Source organism: Athene cunicularia (genome assembly GCF_003259725.1).
Source record: "Athene cunicularia isolate RWA chromosome Z unlocalized genomic scaffold, athCun1 chrZ_part5, whole genome shotgun sequence".
NCBI classification, from domain to species: Eukaryota; Metazoa; Chordata; class Aves; order Strigiformes; family Strigidae; genus Athene; species Athene cunicularia.
In genome coordinates, this window is record NW_020799146.1 from 529,225 (window position 1) to 550,545 (window position 21,321).

The window sequence follows — 21,321 nt, forward strand, 5'->3', positions numbered from 1 at the left end:
GGGGGGGGGGGGGGGGGGGTCGTGTCTCAGCCAGTTGTAGGAACTCAGTTACTAAAGTTACAACTCAGTTACAACTCACCCTGTTGTAGGAACTCAGTTACTAAAATGTAGACAACTTCTAAAATATAGGATTTTATTTGTGCTAGAAATTACAGAAAATGCTACTTTTTTTTTTAAAAAAAAAAAAGGTGGATTGTCCCATTTTACAGCATCAGTCTGCGGAGAAGTAGCAGACGACACAAGACAGTGCAACAGATTGTACCAGAGGAGAAACCTGCATGGACAGCTTGTTATGTGAATGGTACAGAAAATCCAGCTGGGAACAGTGGCCAGTTCCTGGCAGGGGGGTGACAGGGCAGAAGCCGGTAGCTGTTCACACAAGGTCAGGGCGTGCAGGCCTGCATCTCCCCACAGCAAGAGCCCTGGGGTCAGGGGGGAATCCCCAGTGACACCCCCAGAGCCATGAGCCCCTGCCCAGCTCGCCCCATCCAGCGGAGCTCAGCCCCCTGGGCTGGGGGACACCCACCCCTTCCCGAGCACAGCATAGACCCAGCGTCACTGCCAGGGTACAGAACACACTATGGGGTGCAGGGAAAGACCATCCCGGAATTGCACAAGGGTTGTTACAGGATGTCCTGGGGAGGAACCACATGTGGGGAAACACAGGCATCGATGTGGCTTGGGACAACAAATGTGGGGAAATAGAGGGATAAGAAGTGGCCTGTTGTGTGTGAACAGGTGGCTGGTGGCCAAGGACAGATGCTGGCCTGTCCTGCCCCCGCGGGGTGCTGTCCCTTCAGTGTGGTGCCAGCATTGCGAGGGAGGTCTGCGCTGGCCTGGGGCTGCTACCAACAAGGAGGCAAAATGGTCTGGGAGCCCAGGCACTGTCTGTCTGTCAGGTGTGGGGCCTGCAGCTTCTGGGGGCTCGTATGTCCTGGTGCCAGGAACTGGGGACACTGGGACCCAGGGGCTGGTAATAGGCAATGTCCAAGCCCAGTTGCTGAAAGGACCCACACTGCAGGTGTGTCTGTCTCTGTGTAGGTCTGTCTGCCAGATCTGCCTGCCCCCTCAAGGTTGGAACGGTTACAAACAGAAACTGACTCAGACCACATGGGACATGTTATCAGTCTCTGAGTCTTCCGGTACAAATGTAGCAAAACGTCTTCAACCCCCATATCCACAACCTGCAGGCCCCAAGGTTTGTTCAGAGCTCAGGCCGCGATGTTGGGCCAGGGATATCAGTCCTGCCAGGAGCACATTTCCTCTGAGAAACTGCTCACTTGTAAATCACCCCATAGCCATTGCAGTGGGCAAAGAGGGAGACACTGACAGCTGTTTTCCCAGCTATATTTTATTTATCAAGGTGCCACTGAAGTTGCAAAATCCTTAATGGAAAGGGAGTACAGTCCAGTGGGGGTCCCTGTCCCTGAGCTGCGAGAGCTCTGGAGAAAAGACAGGCAGACCCACTGGTGAAGAACCTCCCTCCCTGGTCAAAGAACAGTGCAGAAGATGCTCCCATGGTTGTGGCAGCCCCCATCCACCCTGGTCGTTATGTTGGAGACCCTCTGAGCACCGGCCACGGCGTGGGGCTCCAGGGGGCGTCCCCTGATATGAGGCCGTGCCGGGGGGTTGGTCAGCATGCACTCCATGTCAAACCTGGGGAGAGGAGAGACAGCCCACGCATGGCCCTGAGCAGGGCAAAACGGCCCATCCAGCCTGAGAAACGCTCCCTCAGGGTTCACCCTTCAAGGAGGGAAGGGGCAGGGCAGCTCGCTGTGTGACGTCTGTTCCAAAACCCAAGCAGGACAGGAAGGGTTAGAGAATTGAGACAGAACATCCTGCTTTCCTGCAAAAGCCACTTTCTATGATTTCTCAGCCAACACCTCTAAGTGACTGCAAGTTCTGGAGGATGGGGCTAAGGGCACTGGAGGAGGCGTTGAGGGTAGTCTTGGCTTCCATGCTCTGGGAGTCTAGAGAACCAGGTGAGAGCACCACAGATCCCAACTGCCCTGTCCTCTCCCACACCCTGGACCCAGATTTGTGACCTAGAGAGAAGAGTCAAGTCAAGTTTCTAGCTAATAAGAAGAACCCACTGCATACCCAGCCATGGTACAGGGCTCCAGCTTTTCCTCCTCAGGCACCTGCTGCAGAGTCCTGGTCTACAGGATGTGTTTTGGACAAGGCCGATAATGGTGAGGGTCTGGGTGCCATCTGGTGGCTAAGGAAGGCTTTGCTGTACCCATCAGGGGTCTGCAGGTACAGCGGTATCTCTGAAGACCACCAGAAGACACATTCCCTCTCTACAGGCACGAAGACCAGGGTGGCTAAATCACTCCCGGGACAAACAAGTGCTCCAAGATCCACTTTCCCCTTTCCATTCATGTTCTGGTGGAAAAAGCCTGAAGCTGGAGTCTGGTGCCTGAAGCCACCCTCCTCCTTGCCAGCGCAGAAGTCCAGTGCAAGCTGGGGGCAGCTCTGGCCTCTCCTCTTGCCTCTGACTCTCAGGGCCCTGGGTGACAAACACCCCGGGGCTGCCAGGACAGCAGCGTGGCACCCAGAAGGAGCTGGCCCGCTCACAGCGTAGATGTCCCCACGCTCAGAGGCATCATGAAGACCCAACTGGCCTGTCAAGGAACAATCCAAGCTCCTTGGTTGGCTTTAGAGGGACACCATGAGGAACCTGCCGGCTCTGCAGCCCCCATCTGCAGCAGTCCACCCTGCGCAGGGGGCTGGTGCCACAGCCACAGGCAGCTCCAGAGGAGCCACAGAGCACTGTTGACATCACACAGGAGCGTGATGGTGGCTCCAGGATCACTGCTGCACCCCGTGGTGCCAGGGGTCTCACCTTTTCTTGAGGGTGAGAAGCACATTGTTTTGGATGATGCAGTCCTCTGCATTTGCTGGTGGCCGCAAAATGGATTTCTTGGATCTCCCTTGAAAAATTATGTTTTCCTGCACCAGGCCCTTGGCTTCATCAAAGAGAACAATCCCATAGTCCCGAAAGGACTGGATCCTGTTCTTGATCACCTGCAAAATAGGTTTAAATGGGATGGCCCAAGCAGAAGGACACTGTTCGTACAGCTCCTTGATCAACACAGCACCACACCCCAGAGCTCTTCCGCAGGCTCGGCAGCATTCCCCGGCAGTTTGGGATTGTACCACGGGCTCAGACAGACACGCTGTAGCCACGCACACACACGAGCTCCCCCAAGGCTTTCCACGCGCTGCTGGTGGCCCCATCTGGCAGCTCAGCTGCTCTTGGTGCTCAATGCTACAAGCTCCCCCGCCGCTGGTACCCACCCCCTGGTGAAACACGCGCACGGATGCTGCTGAATGCAAACCTGCAGCTGCTCCTTGCCCTACAGGTTTTGAGCAGCTGTACTTACAGGCTGCCACTTCTCTGTATATGAAAAGACAGCACCTGGGAGTCCCCAGGAGAGATAAGTCCACAGGTCTCACTGTGCCATCACCTGGAAAATCAGTGAGGTCCTTCCTGCTCCTTGGACCTGCAGATGGTTTTACCCAGTGCTTCCCCCCCTCAGCACCACACACCATCTCGCCTGCCCTTGGGCACCTCCTGGGCTCTGCCAGCAGGCAGACAAGAAACGGCAGCACCAGGATATCGCCAGGACTTCAGCAGGGCCCTGTGCCCCTGCTGCGTTCCCCCGTGAGCCCTGCAGCGAGGACTCTGCCTGTGCGCTCTCGGAGACTGGCCAGCTGGGACCGCAGAAAACGCAGCAGGTTTTAGCTTCTGGGCCAGACAACGATGTTTTCCCATGGGCATGGTTTTCAGAAGGAGTCTGCAGCCTCTGCAGGACTTGTGCAGAGCATTAGTCCTGGCAGAGCTTTCTGTACACTCATTTTAGTGGTCCTTCACAGAGTTAAATTGCATTTATCTATCATTTTGATGTCCGATGGCTTCACCTCAACAAAGAACAAAACAGAGGCAACCTTGAGCCAGGTACCAACCTTGGGAACTGGCCAGATGCTGGAACACTGCATCTAGTTTCCAAAAAATCTAGTTCGGGCACCAGCTACCTCAGTCCTTCAGCAGAGCTCAGGCAGATCTCCAGCAGAGGCCTGCAGGATTGCCCCCGTGACTGTGCCACTCAGTTAAATACAGGGAACAAGCCTGGGAGAGGACAGACTCTGCTGAATCTCACTGCACCAAAATGCACAGGGTGCCCTTAGCTGCTCTGAGGGAAGAGAGGCCTCTCCTAAAGCCACCTGAGTCCACAGGTGGGAACTGACAGCTGAACTGTCCTTCACCAAGGCTTAAACATCAGGCAGATGTGACAAGCCTCCTGTGGACCACTCCCAAAGAGGATACAGCCTTGAGATAGAACTTCCAAAATTTTCTCTTTTCTTTGCCACTGAGCAATGGCATAAGCCCACATGAGTGCTCCGCTCACACTCCCATCACGGTGGCACGGATGGTCCGGGGCAGCATGGCCAGCTCCGCTGGGACACGTGCTTTCCCGCTGCAAGTCAGCAGTAAAAGGCATGGACTTGGGCATGCTGGGGCCAGGGAAGGCCTCACTTCCCCACTCTGCACCCTACAGAGCACTTCTGAACCTCTCTTGAGTGACACACACCCACTAGGGATCAAAACGTCACATTCTCCTGAGCAGTGTGCTCTTGTCTTGTACTGCTGGCCAGATTAAAAACAAATGCTTATTTAATTCCCACCTGAATCTTCCCTCAAACGGTTTCTGCCGACCTTCCTCCAGCCTGTTCCAAATGACAGCCCACAAAAGCCCTGGAGTTAGGGAGTGCTGGTGGAAGGGAGCTCTGGAGTAGGGACTGTCTGCAGGAGTGGATCAGGGCAGGCCTGGCTCTGTCCTGCCAAGGCCTGGAAACCCCCGAAGATGGAGACCCCGCGCCGCTCTGTGGCCTGGCCCAGGGCTGTGCCATCCTCCAAGGCAAGAAGGGTCCTCCCAGGGTGCAGGAACCACTGCAGCTTGTGCCCTTGGCCCTCGCTGGCACTGCTGAGGGGGGTCTGACTCCGAGTGCCCTTTGGCAGCTGCAGGCTGCCCTCAGATCCTCCCTGGCCTCCTCTCTGCCAGACTTACCAAGCCCAGCTCCCTCTACCTCATTTCTTCACTTGTGTCCCAGCACTTGCCCATCCTGGTGGCTCTGCAACAGACCCTCTCCCTCTCCTCCACCTGCCTCTTGACTTTGACATTTCCAACTGAACACAACATTTCAGATGCAGCGTCTCAGTGGCACAGGAGGTGGGTCACAACTTCCCTCACTCAGCTGAACACATTTCTAAGGTGGCCTGGAAATCACAACCCCCACTGACCGACCCAAGGGTGCAATCCCGGCCGGCAGCTCCTGCTGCCCCAGCACAGCCCCTCCTGACTGATGGGGTCAGCAAGCCCAGAGAGGGCTCTGCCTCACCCATACCCAGCTGCAGGGACTCACGGGTCGGTGCCCCCTCAGCACCCTGCAGGACAGACCTTCATGTCGGCTGCCTGCAGCAGCTGAAGGCCACACCGGTGGTTGCTGATGATGTCGTTCTCCGCGATGACGCCCTCGCCCTTGGAGATGATGCCGTGGCTGCCGTTCTCATAGATGCCGTTGCCACGCAGCTCCACCTGGCACTCAGCCTCCACCAGCACGCCTCCACGGCTGTTGCAGGAGATGCTGTTGTTGGTAATGCGTGTCAGCTGGCTGCTCTGCAGCACAGCCACCCCGCTGTCGTGGTTGGTGTGAATTATGTTGGCAAAGATGTTGAGTGGTTCGTTGCTCTTGACGTGCAATCCAGCAGCTGCTGGACAAAAAGAAGAGATATTGGTTAAGAGTTTGCAGCTTCAGTCATGAAGACCACAAATGTATTTCTGTTTCTAAAAGCTACCCAGCTTCTCCTGCAACGAGATTTCAGCTGGGACCTTAGGGACAAAAATCCACCTGCACTCAGGTCTTGGCCCACCATCTCTCCAGGGTGCTTCCTCCAAGGCCCTGGCAGGGCCCCATGCTGGTGGGTGAGGACAGCACAGCGTTCTGCAGGGCAGCCTCTCTCCCGGCACCCGGGGAGAGCCCCAGCCCCGAGCTCACCTCCATTGTGGCTGATATTGTTCAACTCCACCAGCGCCACGCTGACCGAGTGCCAGGCAGCGGGGTACTCCTCCTCGTCGATGCTGTAGCTCTCCCAGCTGGCACCCTCCCTCTCCTCCTGGAAGTTCTCACTGCCCCTCTGCCCCTGCCCGTGGGGCTGGTCACCGTTGTCGTCCTTGCGGCAGAACACGGCCACCCCGTAGATGCTGTTATGGCTGATCTGGTTGTTGCTGACGTGCGGAAGGCTGGAGGACGTCATCCACACACCGCAGCCCCTGTTGCCTGCAGTGAGGGACGGCACAGCCCCCCGCTCAGCTTGGAGACACCCGGCCTTGCCCCGCAGCAGCCGGTATCCCAGTGCGGTGCCAGCAGGCCAGAGGCAGAGCTCCTCTGGGAGAACAAGTGAAGGCAAACTCCACGTGCCAGGGGCTCCTTTGGCCTGGCGTGGCCCCGCTGGGCCAATGTGAATCCATGAGCTCATTTCCCACCTCCACCCTCTCCCGGCACCATCCGCGCTCTAAGCCCAGCTCATGGAACCAGGAGGCAAAAGCCCCTGGCCCACAGCACAGCCCTGACCACCAGCCGCCGCAGACTGGCAGCGCTGGGAGTTGGGAGCTCAGCGGCCACGGTCCCTCCTCCCAGAGCGGGGGTCTCTGTGGCTGGGTATCAAGGAGCTCCAGGAGCTCCCAGCTTGGTTTTCCTGGGGCTGGTGTATTCTCTGGTGTCTACTGCAGTGGCTGGGCCCTACGACAACGCTCCTCCTGCCCGGCCAACCCTGCTCAGAGACGGCTGTGAACGCCCTCTCTGTGCGCGTCACCCTCGCTGCCAGGGGCTGGCACTGGCCACCAACACTACGGGACAACGCAGCCTCCAGCGTGACCAGCAGGACAGATGGACAGACAGACACTAACAAAGCCATGCATCTGTCTGCCCCAAACAGGGCCAGAAAGGACCACAGCCCCTCCAGGGATCCGGCCATCGCACCTGCAGTGGTGGGCTCTCTGCAGATGCTTTAAAACTCCCCAGAAAAGCTACTTGCAGTTTGTAAGAAAATCACCAGGGGAGTTCACCCCCCATCAGACATCAGCCCGGTTGTTCGATTCCAGATCCTGCCGGATGCACCCAGCCCTGCTTCAGTGGGGTGCAGCAGTGCACCGCAAATCCCCCATGCTGAGGGAACCCCACAGCCTCCCCTGACGACCCGTCCTGCTGCAGGACCGTGGCAAGAGGCTGGGGGGAGGGGGAAGCTCCTGTCCTTGGGGGGACAAAGTGGGGGTCTCCTCAAGGGAAGGGACCCCTCCAGAGCCAGGGCCCAGCAGCAATGGCAGAACAATGCTGCAGAAGTTGAGGTGGGCTGGGCCGGGGGCCATCCCAGCCAGGCAAGCGAGCACCAACCACATCCCCTCTGAGCACCCACCACATCCCCCCTGAGCACCCACCACATCCCCCCTGATCACCCACCACATCCCCCTGAGCACCCACCACATCCCCCTGAGCACCCACTAGGGCCCCCCCTGAGCACCCACCCCTGCGCACCAGGGGTCGAGGACACCCTGGGAATCCCAGGTAATGTCGGAGAGGGGCAATGGTGACAATTGCTCTCCCCCACACTTGCTTCTGTACCGTAAATTGCGTTTCCCTCGATGAAGCCCATGCCGTGCTCGCCCACCACCACGCCATCCGAGTAGCCGCAGGAGATGAGGTTGTTCCTGAGGATGGGGTCCCCGCCGTGGCGGATGTCTGCCCCTCCCCACTGGTTCTCGCAGATGATGTTCCCTGGGGCCACGCACGGTAGCACGGGATGACCGCCCGGCCTCCTGCCCGCAGGGAGCACGGAGACCGGGGACCTGAGACCTGGCCCCACCGAACCGCTCCCACTGCCTGCCGCACAGCCCGGGCCCCTGCAGCTCCCCCGTGCCCCGGCAATGCTCTCCCACGTGGGACACTGGTCCCTAGCAGGAACCCCCACCTCCCCATCCTCCAAGGTGTCAGGCAGAGTGGGCACCAGAAGTGCCTCGACTGTAGGAAAAGGTCATTGACAGCTTTAGCTTATAAACCGGACGGCACAGGAGAGAAAAAAATGGCAGATTGTTCTGGAGCACAGTTCCACATCCCAGCTGGGCCAGAGACAAAGGGAACAATGATCTGGAGGACACACTGAGGAAAGACATGATCCTGCCACTAGAAAATGCAAACCAGGGGATTACTGCACGCGAAGTCACCCAAAATCCAGAAGGTGTTAAATTTAGCAACCAAAGACAGAAACAAACCAGGGTAACAGTGTCATTTCCATCCCCATACCTGTGATTTGGCCTCTCCCATTTTCATTCACTGCTATTCCAGCAGCCAGTCCCTGGAAAATATGGTTCCCACTAAAGTAGGAGAAGAAAAGAAAGTTACCAGCAGCGTTGCCTGCTCACAGTTTGCAGCGATGCCAGTGCAGTGGTTCTTGCGGAGGCACTGGTCTCCCAGTCAGGTACCGGTGACAGCCCATCACTCTCTGCCAGCAGCTGGAACTGGGCACAGGGCTGCCCCACAACACGCAGGGCGAGGGGAGCGAGTGGGGCTGGGACAGGCAAAGCAGAGTGGAAGTGGACAGCCAGAATGCTTCCAAGGAGGTGAGAGCACAGAAAGGGGCACAGTCACACATTGGTGAGAGCACGGGAAGAGCGGGAGGCGCTTGTGACAACACAAACAGCCCCCGGGGTCAGGGCCGCTCTCCTCTTAGGGAGCAGCAGCCGCAGAAAATGCACGGGGGGACAGGGAGAACCAAGGGCTGCTTCCTGCCCCCGCGGCACCTGCACCCACAGCTATCCCTGTCCCCAAGATCCAAGTTCCTTCTCATCAGCATCAAACTCACTCCTCTGCAAAACACCCTGCACACTCAGCCCTCACCGGGGAGGAGGCTGGCCCCACCACCTCCCCACCCCCGGGCAGCATGGAGCGGGGGCCCTGGGCTCCAGAGCTGTGTCCCTGCGGAAAAGCAGCAGCCAGAGCCCCTGTCCTGGCTTCGGCTGGGATAGACTATTCTTCTTAGCAGCTGAAACAGCGCTGCGTTTTGGATTCATCATGGGACTTAGCATGAGAAGGATGCTGGTAACACACTGATGGTGTCAGGTGTGGCTGAGAAATCCAGGACTTTCCAGCTCCCTGTGTCCTGCCCGTGTGCGGGTGCACTCGAAGCTGGGGGGCCACAGCCAGAGCAGCGGGCCTGGATTGGCTGAGGGAATGTTCCAGATCACACAATGTCACCATCAGTGTGTAGAGGAGGGTCAGACAAGAATGGGGGTTTCTCTCTTGCTTCTGGGGTTGCAGTTGCTGGATCTTTGTCTTTTGGGTTTGCTGGCTGTGTGTCAGCTGGCAGGTGGTGACCAGATGCATTGTGCATTACCCATTTGTACTCTCTATTATGGTTTTTGGTTTATTTCATCACAATTACTAATCGGTTTTTATCTCAACCTACAATTCTCCCTTCACCCCCCAGTTCTTTCCTCATCCCCAGTCGGGGGAGGGTGTGTGAGCAGGCAAAGTGTTGGGCTGATGGCCAGGTTCAAACCACAACACTCTCCTCGGTGGATGCTACAGAGGAGTCTGTGAGAGGTTTTACCCCAGGGAAGAGGCTTTATCAGCCTGGGGACCACTGCTCCAGAGGAGCCCCAAAGCCAGCAGGCAGACAGCGATGGCGGTTGATGTTGGAAAACATTAAATGCGGTGACGGTGTCAGAGGCAGCGCCGTGCTGGGAATGATGGGGCTGGAGAGCACATGCAGACCCTGCTGCACCTGAGTATACATCACCCGCTGTCCCCCAGGGCCCCACCTACACCCTGTCAGGAGGAACAAAGCCACCATCAGCTCCTTCTGCACAACATCACCCCCAATCTCCGGCTTGTTGCTGAGGTTCAGAGCCAGCGACCAATTGGGTTGTTGACCTCAAATTAAAAACACCAACGCAGTGCCATGCCTGGCCTGGATCTGCCCCAGCATCCACCCAGCAGCACTCACGGGGGGGCAGCTCCGCTCCCCCTGGCCTGCAAAGGGAGCGGAGGAGCTTCAGCAGCAAGCCAGGGTGGGAAAGCAGTGCCTGCAACGGGCAATCGCCAGCACTGTCTGGGGTGGAGGGGTGGGCACAGCGCTTCACGCTGCCATCCTGCTCCTAGGGACAGGAGCAGGCAGAGCAGGGACCACCCCCCTCGCCAGGCAGCCGGTGCCTCTGCTGTCCCGGCCGCCCCGGCACGGCCGTGCTCCCCTCGCAGCTGCCTGCCTGGACTGGCGAAAGGGAAGACCCATGGCCCTGCCAGAGCACGGTGGGCTGTTACTGGTGCCCAGGGAAGGGGCCGCAGGGCTTGGTGTGACACACGCCTGTACTAGAAATCCATGTTTGCACCATCAGCTGCGAGGGTAAGGAGGAAGCAAAGCCATGAAACTACCCCCCAGGAACAGAAAGCGGGGGGGTCTCGGCTGCCCAGGCCCCACGGCTGCGGGGAGGGCCTGCCAGCGCAGCTCTGGCAGCGCAAGGGAGCCAGCAGTGGCCCAGCACCGCCAGACTCCATCACACCTGGCACCTCCCGGCCTTGGCTGTGGCGCAGTGGGGACGCAGCCATGCTCAGACAGCTCCTGAGGGGCTGCAGAGGGCACCTCTGGCTGGAAGATGCACGTGCCCAAGGGCCTGCGTCACGCTTAAAGGCCGTACCCAGCACGCACCTCGATGTCTGACTGCTCAGGACACCTCCCCGCTTCCTGCGGGCAGCCCCTTGCAGCACCCCACTCAAACCCATCCCAGCCAGGCAGGGACAGAGGACAGGGCTGGGCTCGCAGCTCTTGGGGACAGGCACAACCTGATTCCATTTCCAGCTTTGGGAAGGGCACCTGGCAAAGGACTTCCTCCCACCACAAACATCCCCCCACCGCGGGCCATGCCTTCCTGCTACTGCACCGGCCATGAGGCCGGCAAGGCCCCGCCATGCCAACAGCCCCAGCCCCAGGCGCATCCCAGCACGCACCGGAGCCCACCGCGGGCCGGCACGGGGGAAGGGCAGCACAGAGAGTGCAGGAGTAGAGCAGGACCTCTTCCAAAACAAGGCTGGTCAGGAGGAGAAAGGTGTCTTCACAGCAAGCTTCCTCCCTGCTTCCTCCTCCTCACCTCCTACAGGCAGCAAGCGGATGGTTGTACGTCCATCACGAGGTGCAAGACGGTTGCAAATGAGTTTGTGAGAGAGTCCGTGGGAAGGCCCTGCCCTTGCAATGCCACTTTTCTCTGAGGGCACTTTCACAGCCCCTCGCCAGAAAGCGCAGCCCTGACCCTGTGCCATCAGACTGACCCCTCCAGGCCCCAGTGCTGCAGCACCCAGTCAGGGTCAGGGTCAATCTTGACCCCACCAGTGCCGCACACAGACCCCCGCCTGCAAGAAGCCAGTTTCATTGGCTCTGCAGGACTGGAGGCTGAAGCACCCTGAATTATCAGCACCTCCAGCATGAACACTCACATCCCAGCTACAGGGCTGCTCCAGGGCCAACATGCTCTGCCCACCGTGCCCCACACTGCTCGGTGGAAAGTTCTCACACAGCTGCTCCTTATCGCCTGTGGGCACCGCGGGAGGGGGTGGCAGCACAGACGAGATGCCCTCGCATCTGCAGCCAATACCGTGCCACCGCGCTTCTGGGCCCATCGCTACCAGCTGATCCCACCAGGAAAAGGTGACGGCATGGACCTGAGGGAAGCCCCCCATACACTGACACGAACACCTAACACGACGGTATTACACATGCTGGTGAACAGCTTCAGGTGTTTAAAGCAGAAAGGTGGAGTAGTAATGATTAGAGCATCAAGTCCATTTCCCCTTTCCCTGCAGAAAGCACCACGACATGAGCGAGTTGTTCATCTTGAACACAGCCTGCATCCTCCTTAGACACAGGGGGAAAGCCCAGGACTGGCAGTTGGCAAAGGCCTGGGTGCAGCAACCAGGTAGAGGAGAGTCACAGAAAGGCACTAAGTGCCCCACAGTCCTATTTCTGCTCTGTGGTGGGGACAGGAAAAAGGAGAAGTGTGCACAGTGTGAGGAAGAATTCTTAAGAGATTAAGGAGGAAAGAGAGAGGTCGGTGCTAGCTAACATACCTCACAGCAGGGTTTCCATTATACAGAATATAAATGCCAGCTTCTTTATTCCCATAGATCTGATTGCTACGGATGATGCCTTTTCCGTTGCCAGCAACGACAATGCCTGAGCGAAGGCCACTGTGTATCTTATTGCACTATGGTTTTATTTTGGCACATGTAGAGAGAATAAAAGCAAAAGGAAGGAAAAGTCACTCAAAAATGAGCAAGATGAGGCAGCACCACAGAGAAAAGCCACAGCTCCCAACCCTGCTAGGGAAAAGGGCAGGAGGGTGATTAATCCATCTGCTGAGAAATCTCTCTCAAATGGTCAAGGCATACCTAACTTTTACCTTTTTTCAGGATTCTAGCACACAATGCCAAATTTCCCTTCCCATCATGCCTGGAGCCTCTTCTTCCTCCAGCAGCTCCTGCTGCCACCTCCCAAGGCTGCCCAGGACCTGGTGATGCTTCATTCCCCATAACCCTCCCAGCAGGACAGCAGCCCCAGCAGAGTGGTGAGGCATGAACTGCCAGAGCAGGCGAAGCAGCAAACAGCAGCTCAAAGCTGCAGCCAAGGCCAGACATGGCCTGCAGCTCCATGACTGAGCTGTCACCTCCTCCTCCTCCTCCTCTGTGGGGCTGCAGCTCTGCCTGCTGCACCGTCTGTGTGGAGCTCGAGAGCTTGATGAAGCCACAGGGTCACTCGGCGGCAGTTTGCCTCTCAGCCTCCCCTTGAACAGCGTGGCCCTGGTCCTTCAAGGATGACCACAGATACAGTGCTCGGTAAACACGGACAAGGTCACCCACTGCAAAGCTGGAGACACTCCCAATTTGGAGGAAAAGCCACGCTGGTGGAGAGCAGGCTGCTGCTCCCTCCTGCCCAAGGCTGAGCAGAAAGCTGAGACCCTCCACCAGCTCCCAGGGGAGAAACCACAATTCCCATCAGGAAAAACAATTTAAAGTACCATGACAATTTACTACCTTGCTTGCATGAGTTGTCTCCTTACACAGGGTGTTTATTTTACATCCTCCTCCCCTCAGTGCACAGAGGTTTTAAGACACATACCATCAAATGGAGGAGGAAACCATGCTTGTACCATCAGGCAGCACTTGGCTGCACCTTGCCCTTGGGGTTAGCTATAATTCATCAACAAAAACCTAAAGAACAGGCTGAAGGACAAAGCTAACAGAAAGGTCAGTGTTTTCTATACTGGGAGATGGGTCCATGCTGCCCCTTAGAGAGAAACAGCGTGCGGGAGAAAGCACATGCTACCCTGCACCATGGCCTGGAGGGGTACGTACCAGAACAAGGGGGTTAGCTCCCTTACGAATGTCCACTCCAGCCTCACAGTTGGAGTGGATGTTGTTGTCTGCAATCAGGCCTCCGGCTGACAGGCGCAGGAAGATCCCTGATGCCTTGCAGTGGTGGATCTCGTTCCTCAGCATGACAACCTACAGAAAAGGGGAGAAGTGTCTGCAGTTGTAGTCAGGAGGACGAGGCAGAGAGCACAAGCAAAGGTAGAGCTCTCCCTCCAGTAGCCTCTGTGTATCTACAACCCCCCTGCCCTTGCGGCAGCCCCGGTGTGCTGAAGCAGGATCAGTCCCAGTAGACAAGGGCTATGGTTAAGCCTGTTGGGCACAACCCTCCAGCATGGGTCTGCCTGGGGACCGGGCCCACTGTGCTTGGTGCTGCTCAGCCACAGCAGATACCTCTCGGCCTGACACATCCCTCTGCCTGACAAAGCTCACAGCCACCACACTGTGCTTGCAAAGCACCAGCAAGCCCTATCCCCATCCCACCTCCACACACTCACCCATGGCAGACACACCCCAGCCCCGCGCAGGCAGCCCCCTCACAGGGAGCCCCCCTTCGAGTGCAGCCAGCAGTAGGCTGCCTCCCAGCCCTGTTCATGGAGCTGCTTGGGGGCCCAATGCCACGGGGCCTCCCCAGGGGTCTCCCTAGAAGCTGGCTGGGCCAGCACTACAGCTCACAGCTCAGTGGGCACCTTGTGCATCACCTTGTGCCTTCAGAACAAAGATCCTGGCACCTGCGGCCAGAAATGGCCCAGCCAGCAGACTGAAGTCACTGACACCACTCATAGTAACCCAGTTTCCTCTAGGCATCTAAGGAGTTAAGCATTCATGCAGCATCAATTTTTAATATTTTCCAGCCAAACAAAATCATGTCTTCAATCCGTGTCCTACAAGTGCTAAGAAACTGCCTTTGCATATCCCACTTTGATGAGCAGCACAGATCAGAAGGCAGTTAAATTACACCTCCTTTTATTTGCTCATTCCAGAAGGGTGCTTGGTTCAGCCTCTCCACCAAACGCGCAGCTCAGCAGGGTTCAACGGGGCCGTCTCCATCTGCCACGCCTGGCTGCATGGGGAGGGAGCTGCCAGAGGCAAAATCCCGGGGACCTGCTCCGCGGGGTCCCACCCACCCGGCTCCAGCCCAGGTGTGCACAAGAGGGTCCTGCCTGTGCGAGGACACCAAGCCCTTGGCAACTGTGCTGTGCTTGGCATCAAGCCCTTGTCCCCACATCACAGGAGCCTCTGGACTAATTCCCAGCTGATCAAATTCTCACCAAGAGCAGCAGCTGGGCTGGCCTCATCTCCCTTCCGTTTGCTACCAGTTAAAACCAGTCTTCTAACCAAGCTGGAACCAAACCCAAGGGAATAAAACCAGAGGGCGGTCCCAAGTGCCGGACCTGCGTTTGTCACAAGCATAACTCACAGGAAAACAGCCCCTGAGCAGCTCAGAGGAGCCGTGCAAGGGCCTCTGCTCCCTCCTGCTGCCAGTCTGAGTCCCCATGTTGGGATGGCACCCCAGTACGGGCGTCTCTTGGCAAGAAGGAGCCGTCCCCCTGCCATGCAGTGAAGCATTTCTGCACAGGCAGCAGCAATCCGTGTCCTGTGGGGACGTAGGTGGGGACCCACCACCACCACAGCAATGCCCTGAGAAAAGACAGGGTGGAAAAGCATTCCCCTTCCTCCTCCTGCACAAAACTTCCATTTCAGTCTTTTACAGCCATACACTGAAAAACGGGCCCAAATCCCCAACCACACCTGGGGATGATCTTGGTCTGGGCAGGTGCCTGAAGGAGCCTCCCGAGCCCCCCTGGCTGTCAGGGCCGGGGATTTGGGCAGCGTCTTCCCCACCCCGTCCTGTCTGGAGAGGAGCACGGGCACTAAGGGGAGAGCTCTGGGCAAGCACAGGGTTTGGCAATGCTGCAATGAAGGGAAGCCTCAGTTCAACCTCCAGCACCTGTCCCCAGCCAAGGTCCCTCCTTACACCCCGTCTCTGCCCACAGCAGGCGCCCACCCCTGCATACGCTCCTGCTGCAGCTGGGACAGGCCATGACTGGGGGTTGGCACCGCTGTCCCCAGGTCTCTGCATGTGTGGTGCTGCCTGTGCTGGGAGCAGCAAAGGGGACAATAACCAGCTGCTCTTTTACAGGCTGAGAGTTTAATTCATGCGTAGAGCAGGCCTGACTACACCACCCCAACGTGCCATTGAATTAATGCCTCCAACTGCGATTCCGTTACTGCATGCAGAAAGCAGGGGGCTGCAAGTGACCCGCCTTGTGTTAGGACTGGTTAACCCAAGCCATGCAGAGGAGAGGAGCTGCTGGAGCAGGAGGGAGCGCAAAGAGGGCTCGCAGCAATCTTCACAGCACCTTACTGTTCTGTATGCAGCGCACTGCGTAGGTCAGGTTCCTGAAGACGTTTCCTTCCAGTTTTGCTTGCCCTCGTGAATAAATGAACACTCCTCCCTTCCCATCCCTGAAAAGGCACTGTCGGATGATGCAGCCTTGCAGAGAGTTGGACAAAGATTGGGCTTCCTTGTCCTGCTGCAGCTCCTGCTGCAGAGACTTGAGCTTAAGGTCCCTCTGGAGGTCATGCAGTCTGTTGCTTTGCAGCCTGCTGTCCGCCAGGTCAGCAAGCGTCTGACTCAGGCTGTGGGTTTGGCAGGGCACCCTGAACACAGCCTGGGCATCCTCTTCATCATCACTGCATAAGTCACTGTCACTAGAGTTCGAGTCGAGGGCCAGGTACTCCTCCTCCTCCTCCTTTGCTGCCCACAGGTTCTCTTCAAATTCAGCGTCCTCCTGGACTGAGCCAGGCAGGACTTGAGCACCCGCATCAGAGAGAAAGCTGCTTCGTCCTTCCCCAACGATGATCTCGCACGTTCGCACCGGCCCCAGCAGCGACTCCCCCAAGTCATCCTGCTCAGCCCCAGGGCAGTGGGCTGTGCTGGGCTCCGTGGGCGCTGCGCAGGACTTGGCCAGCATGGCCATGTGCTTGCAGGCCCAGTTGTGGTTTGAGCTCGGGCAGCCCTCGATGGTTACGTTGGCATTTGCGCTGCTGGTGAACTCACAGTTCTCCAGGATGCAGAGGGCCACATTGCGAAGGTGGATGCTGGACTGGTTGAAGGTGCAGAATTTCACCTGGCACGTCCCCGGCGCATGGATCTGCAGTTGCCCACTCTTGAAGGCGCAGTTGTCGAACTGGACGTAGCCTGCGGTTGTCTGGAGAGTAAGCACTGGGTGAGAGCATTGCACAGAGCAGGAGAAAGAAGCCCTGGACATACCATGAAGTGCTTCCACAGCAAACAGGCTCACGCTCACAAACACACCGCGCGTTCAGGTGTCACAAAAGCAACACGCTCGCAGGGCCCAGCGGCAGTGCTGCCAGCTGAGCCAGCCCATGTCCTCCAGCGAGTGACACCCGACGACTCCTTCCTTGCTGGCAACATGTCCTTAACTTCCCTGCCAAGACACAGCCTGGGAGCCTTAGCAAGGCCCCGCAGGCACCTGCAGGAGCAGGCAGGGCCTAGATGTGCCAAGATCACTAAACCTTAGCCACACTCGCCACACAGAAGAGTCTGCAGCCTTCGGGGAGGTGTGTCTGCCACCTGGCATCATTCATGGACTTGAGTGTTTACTGGGTGAAGCACCAGGCAAGAGGACATCAAACATTGCCTGACTGGCCTGAAGAGCTACAACTCCCTCCCTGGAGCCATTGCTGTACTTGGCGGAAGGACCCTGCACCTAGATATGTCAACTGCAAATCAAAAGAGGTAAAAAACTGTGCCATATTGCTGCACAGGCCTTATGTGGTGACACTCAGCAGGAGAGACACCACCAATTCCTTATTCCCTGGCTGTGGCTCCCCATCTGACTCGAGGGTACTTGCAGAACAGTGAGCAAGCCATTCCTACCGTGTGGCCTTGCTGCTTTGCTAGGGAATATACACAGCAATTTATGGGTGCTGGCAAACCCCCAGGACGATTGTGGCCAAACATCCCTCTCCTGCACAGGCAGAGCAAGTTCCTGCTTATCTACAGAAAAGGACAACAGAAATGAGACGAGGTACAGAGGAGCCAGGTCAGAAATGCTGACTAGCGTGCTTGGAATTCACTGTGCTCCTAATCTGACCAGGAATCTCCTAAACTGTTATTTTTATCTTCCCAGGTTACCCCTTGATTGCCCAGCGCACCACATTAAAAGTGGACAGATCAATAGCTTGTGACAGGTGAATTGGGGCAATTTTACCAAGATTTCTAGGCTTTGTGGCCAACACACCATCCTAACACTTTTTTTCAGCCTTGAGCACTCTCAAAAGTGGTCGTACTGCAAGGAAGTTTAGAAATGCATTTCTCCATACTCAAAGATAGTCACAGAGAAATCCACGCAGCCTGCTCCATACTGAATCATACCTTCCCTTTTTTAAATAAAAAAAAGCTAATTAAGAGGGACACAATGAAATCAGCTTCTGAGAGGCTGCTTGTGAAAGTCCTTCTAAAACTGCAACTCACAGGCTCTTAATGACTGCCCATAGGATTGGCATAACTGGCTTTTTTAACATGTTTTTGTTACAGAATTTGGAGGAAATCTCTCATCCCACCAACAGCAGCCGAAGGGCTGCACCCGGACACCAGAGCAACGGCTGGAGAAGCCAAATGCAGCCAAGGATGCAGCTGAGCCAGAGACCCCCGAGAGCCACAGACACTCGAGCACTCGAGGACTTTCTCAGCAGATTTGTGACTCGGTTCTTCCACTGCGCACCGGTGCTTTGTCTTTCTCCTGCGGACAGATAAAGTTAAATCTGCCACACAATAAAATGGTGAGAAGGAAATGAAAACATAAATTTTAACAAAGGGCAGGCTGACTCATCACAATGAAGGTCTCATTTTATGGAGGCATGGCCCTGGGATGCAGCGCCCGCCCAGGGCACATCCCACCCTGGGCTGTTGGCAGTGATGGGCCCGTGACCAAAAGTCCTGGCTTCAGCCCAGGGAAGACCCCAGGCACCCCAGCCAGGGTGTCCCAGCCTGGGCTGAGGGCAGAGCCCATGACAGCAGCAGATGTTTTTTGGGGTGGTGGGGCTGGTGTGGAGCACAGCACAGGGAGTGCCGGCCCCGGAGGTGCCTCCTGCAGGCCCAGACTCTCGGGTTGCTCACACCTGACCACACAAGCCATTGGAAAGGTGGCTGATGAGAAGGGGACAATCACTGAATAGAGGAAAATGCCTGCTAGGTGGGGAACTGAGAGCCAGAAGCATCCTTGAGAAGCACAGCTGCACCTCTGAGGTGTAGCTGGGTACTGAGAAACCAGAGACATCCTGAGATACCACCGGCAAGTGCAAAAACCAGGGGACTGCAATGGCAACTTATCATCTGGAAAAGTGGAAACAGTCTAGAAAAATGAAATTGCTCTGAAGTAATAAAAACATCATCATCTATTGGCTGTTCCAGGTGAAAATGGAAATTAACAGCATCTACTGGTTGCTCAAGGGGGTGTTGTGCTACACCCTCTTAAAACAGACTTAACTTTTATCCAAAATGAGCCTCTCTCCCTGAGACCATCCCATCCTGCATGTACTTCCCCTTCCTAAACCGGCTGAACTCCTGCTACAAGACTTGGACCCCAGCTGGGCATGCACAGCTAGTGCCAGACTCTGACACTGAGCTTCTCCCACAAGACGCCATTGCGCCGCTGGTCCCCTTTGGCCCCACTTCTGGAGTTGGTTGGGTTTGTCCTCTCCCCCGGGGCAGCCAGAGCCCCTATGGGATAGGGTAAGGGACACACCCCTCTGACCGAGTGAAGGATGCTCTGGCTCAGGCACCACCACAAGCAGCCTTGGCTGATATCAGCCCCAAGGCACAGAGTGTTGGAGCGGTGCCAGGACCGAAGTCCTCAGGGTCTCCAGTGCCTGGGCCACGTCTTATCGGGGGTAATGGCGCCAGCCTGATCCAGGACTAGACAAAAGTAAAACTGCTGCAGCTGCTCTAACAGACACACCGAAGGGCAGGCAGGCCCTGAGGCCATCGCTTCACGCCAGTCACTCCTCCCAGGCCTGTAGCCCTGCTGGGGGTTGTTGTGGCCCAAGGGCAGTCCCCGGCATTTGGCCTTAGTGAAGCTCATGCAGTTGGCCTCAGCCCCTCGCTCCAGCCTGTCCAGGTCTCTCCGCAGAACCTCCCTACCCTCAAGCAGACCAACACTCCCACCCAGCTGGGTGTCATCTGCAAACTGACTGAGTGTGCCCTCGATCCCCTCGTCTGGATCATCAATAAAGATGTTAAACAGGAGTGGCCCCAACACCCAGCCCTGGGGGACACCACTCGTGACCCGTCACCAACTGGATTTAACTCTGTTTACCACAACTCTCTAGGCCCAGTCGTCCAGCCAGTTTTTTACCCAGCAAAGTGTGCGATTGTCCAAACCTCGAGCAGCCATTTTTACCAGGAGAATACTGTGGGGAAACGGTGTCAAAAGCCTTGCTAAAGTCAGGGTAAATTACATCCACAGCCTTTCCCTCATCCAATAAGCAGGTCACTCTGTCATAGAAGGAGATCAGGTCATCAATTCATCAGCTCATCAATTATCATCTGATCATTGTTTAACCATTAATAAAGCCCATTTAGTTTACCCTGCAATGACATCTCTTAATAATTTGCCTGCACAGATAGTTTGGCCCCTTCTGAAATCTAATTCTCTTGATACCTACGTTATATATATCCCTAAGTAACCTACCCTAAGCATATCTGCTGTTTTACTGGAGAGGTGCTGAGAGAGTTTGGAGGTTCAGCTGGAGAAGAGAAGGCTCCGGGGAGACCTTAGAGCAGCCTCCCACGGCTGAAAGGGGCTGCGGGAGAGGGGGGAGGGATAGGATGAGGGGGAACAGGTTTAAACTGAAAGAGGGGAGACTTAGGTTAGATCCAAGGAAAAAATTCTTCCCTGTGAGGGTGGTGAGACACTGGCACAGGTTGTCCAGAGAAGCTGTGGCTGCTCCCTCCCTGGAAGGGTTCAAGGCCAGGTTGGACGGGCCTTTGGGCAACCTGGGCTAGTGGAAGGTGGCCCTGCCCAGGGCAGGGGGTTGGAGCTAGATGGTCTTTAAGATCCTTTCCAATGCAAAGCGTCCTGTGATTCTATGACAGCCCCTGATCCCTCAGACGTCAGGGAGTCCCACGGACCCCCAGTTGTGCTCCCCAGATGCCTACAGACGGGGAAACCCCCTCAGTCACAGCGCCTGGGCAGCCCTGCCACCCCCTGGCCCTGCTTGGCCGAGCCTCACCTTGTAGAGCACCGAGGTGAACCGGGACGGCAAGAAGAGGATGTTGCAGAGGCGGGCGGTGGGGCAGTGCTGGTCGATGCTCATCAGCAGTGCCACGTCCCCCAGCATGCCCTGCCCCACAACCTCCACGGGCACATTCAGCAGCACCTCGTTCTGCTCCTCGTACATGCCAGGCAGCAGCACCAGGCGGTCGTAGGGGCTGGCAGCAGCCAGGGCAGCACGGAGGCTGCTGAACTCACCCCCCGTGCCCACGCTGAGCTGGCGCCGGCCCTTCCTCCTCCGGAAGAGGGAGAGGCAGTTGGAGGACTCCAAGTCCTGCATGTTCTTGGTCCAGGTTTTGGAGGCCAGGTAGTGCTGCTTGAAGGTCTCCCTCCAGGACCACGGCTCCACATCAGGGTGGTTGGGCCAGTTGGGGTGCCTGTGCTTGAGGTAGCCCAGGCAGAGCTGCTGCCAGTGCGTTTTGTCGAGGCTGAGGACGATCTCATGCCAGGCCCTGCAGACTGCACTGCAGCGGCCCAGGTCAGGGAGCTTCAGGTAGGACAAGATGAGCTGCCACAGCTCCACTGGCAAGGCATCAGCCTCCAT

At 56.9% G+C, this 21,321-nt stretch overlaps 1 protein-coding gene across 1 annotated transcript; it reads right to left on the bottom strand.

Moving 5' to 3' along the window:
* Window positions 1–1,229: 1,229 nt before the first annotated feature.
* On the bottom strand, window positions 1,230–21,321 carry FBXO10 (F-box protein 10). The gene is made up of 10 exons (XM_026866880.1): window positions 20,737–21,321; window positions 15,837–16,688; window positions 13,459–13,608; window positions 12,175–12,311; window positions 8,362–8,432; window positions 7,684–7,836; window positions 6,061–6,342; window positions 5,463–5,773; window positions 2,846–3,027; window positions 1,230–1,656 (listed from the first exon to the last, which is right to left on the bottom strand). Exons 1-10 carry the CDS (start codon window positions 21,319–21,321, stop codon window positions 1,491–1,493), a joined length of 2,889 nt encoding a protein of 962 aa, XP_026722681.1. The 3' UTR covers window positions 1,230–1,490.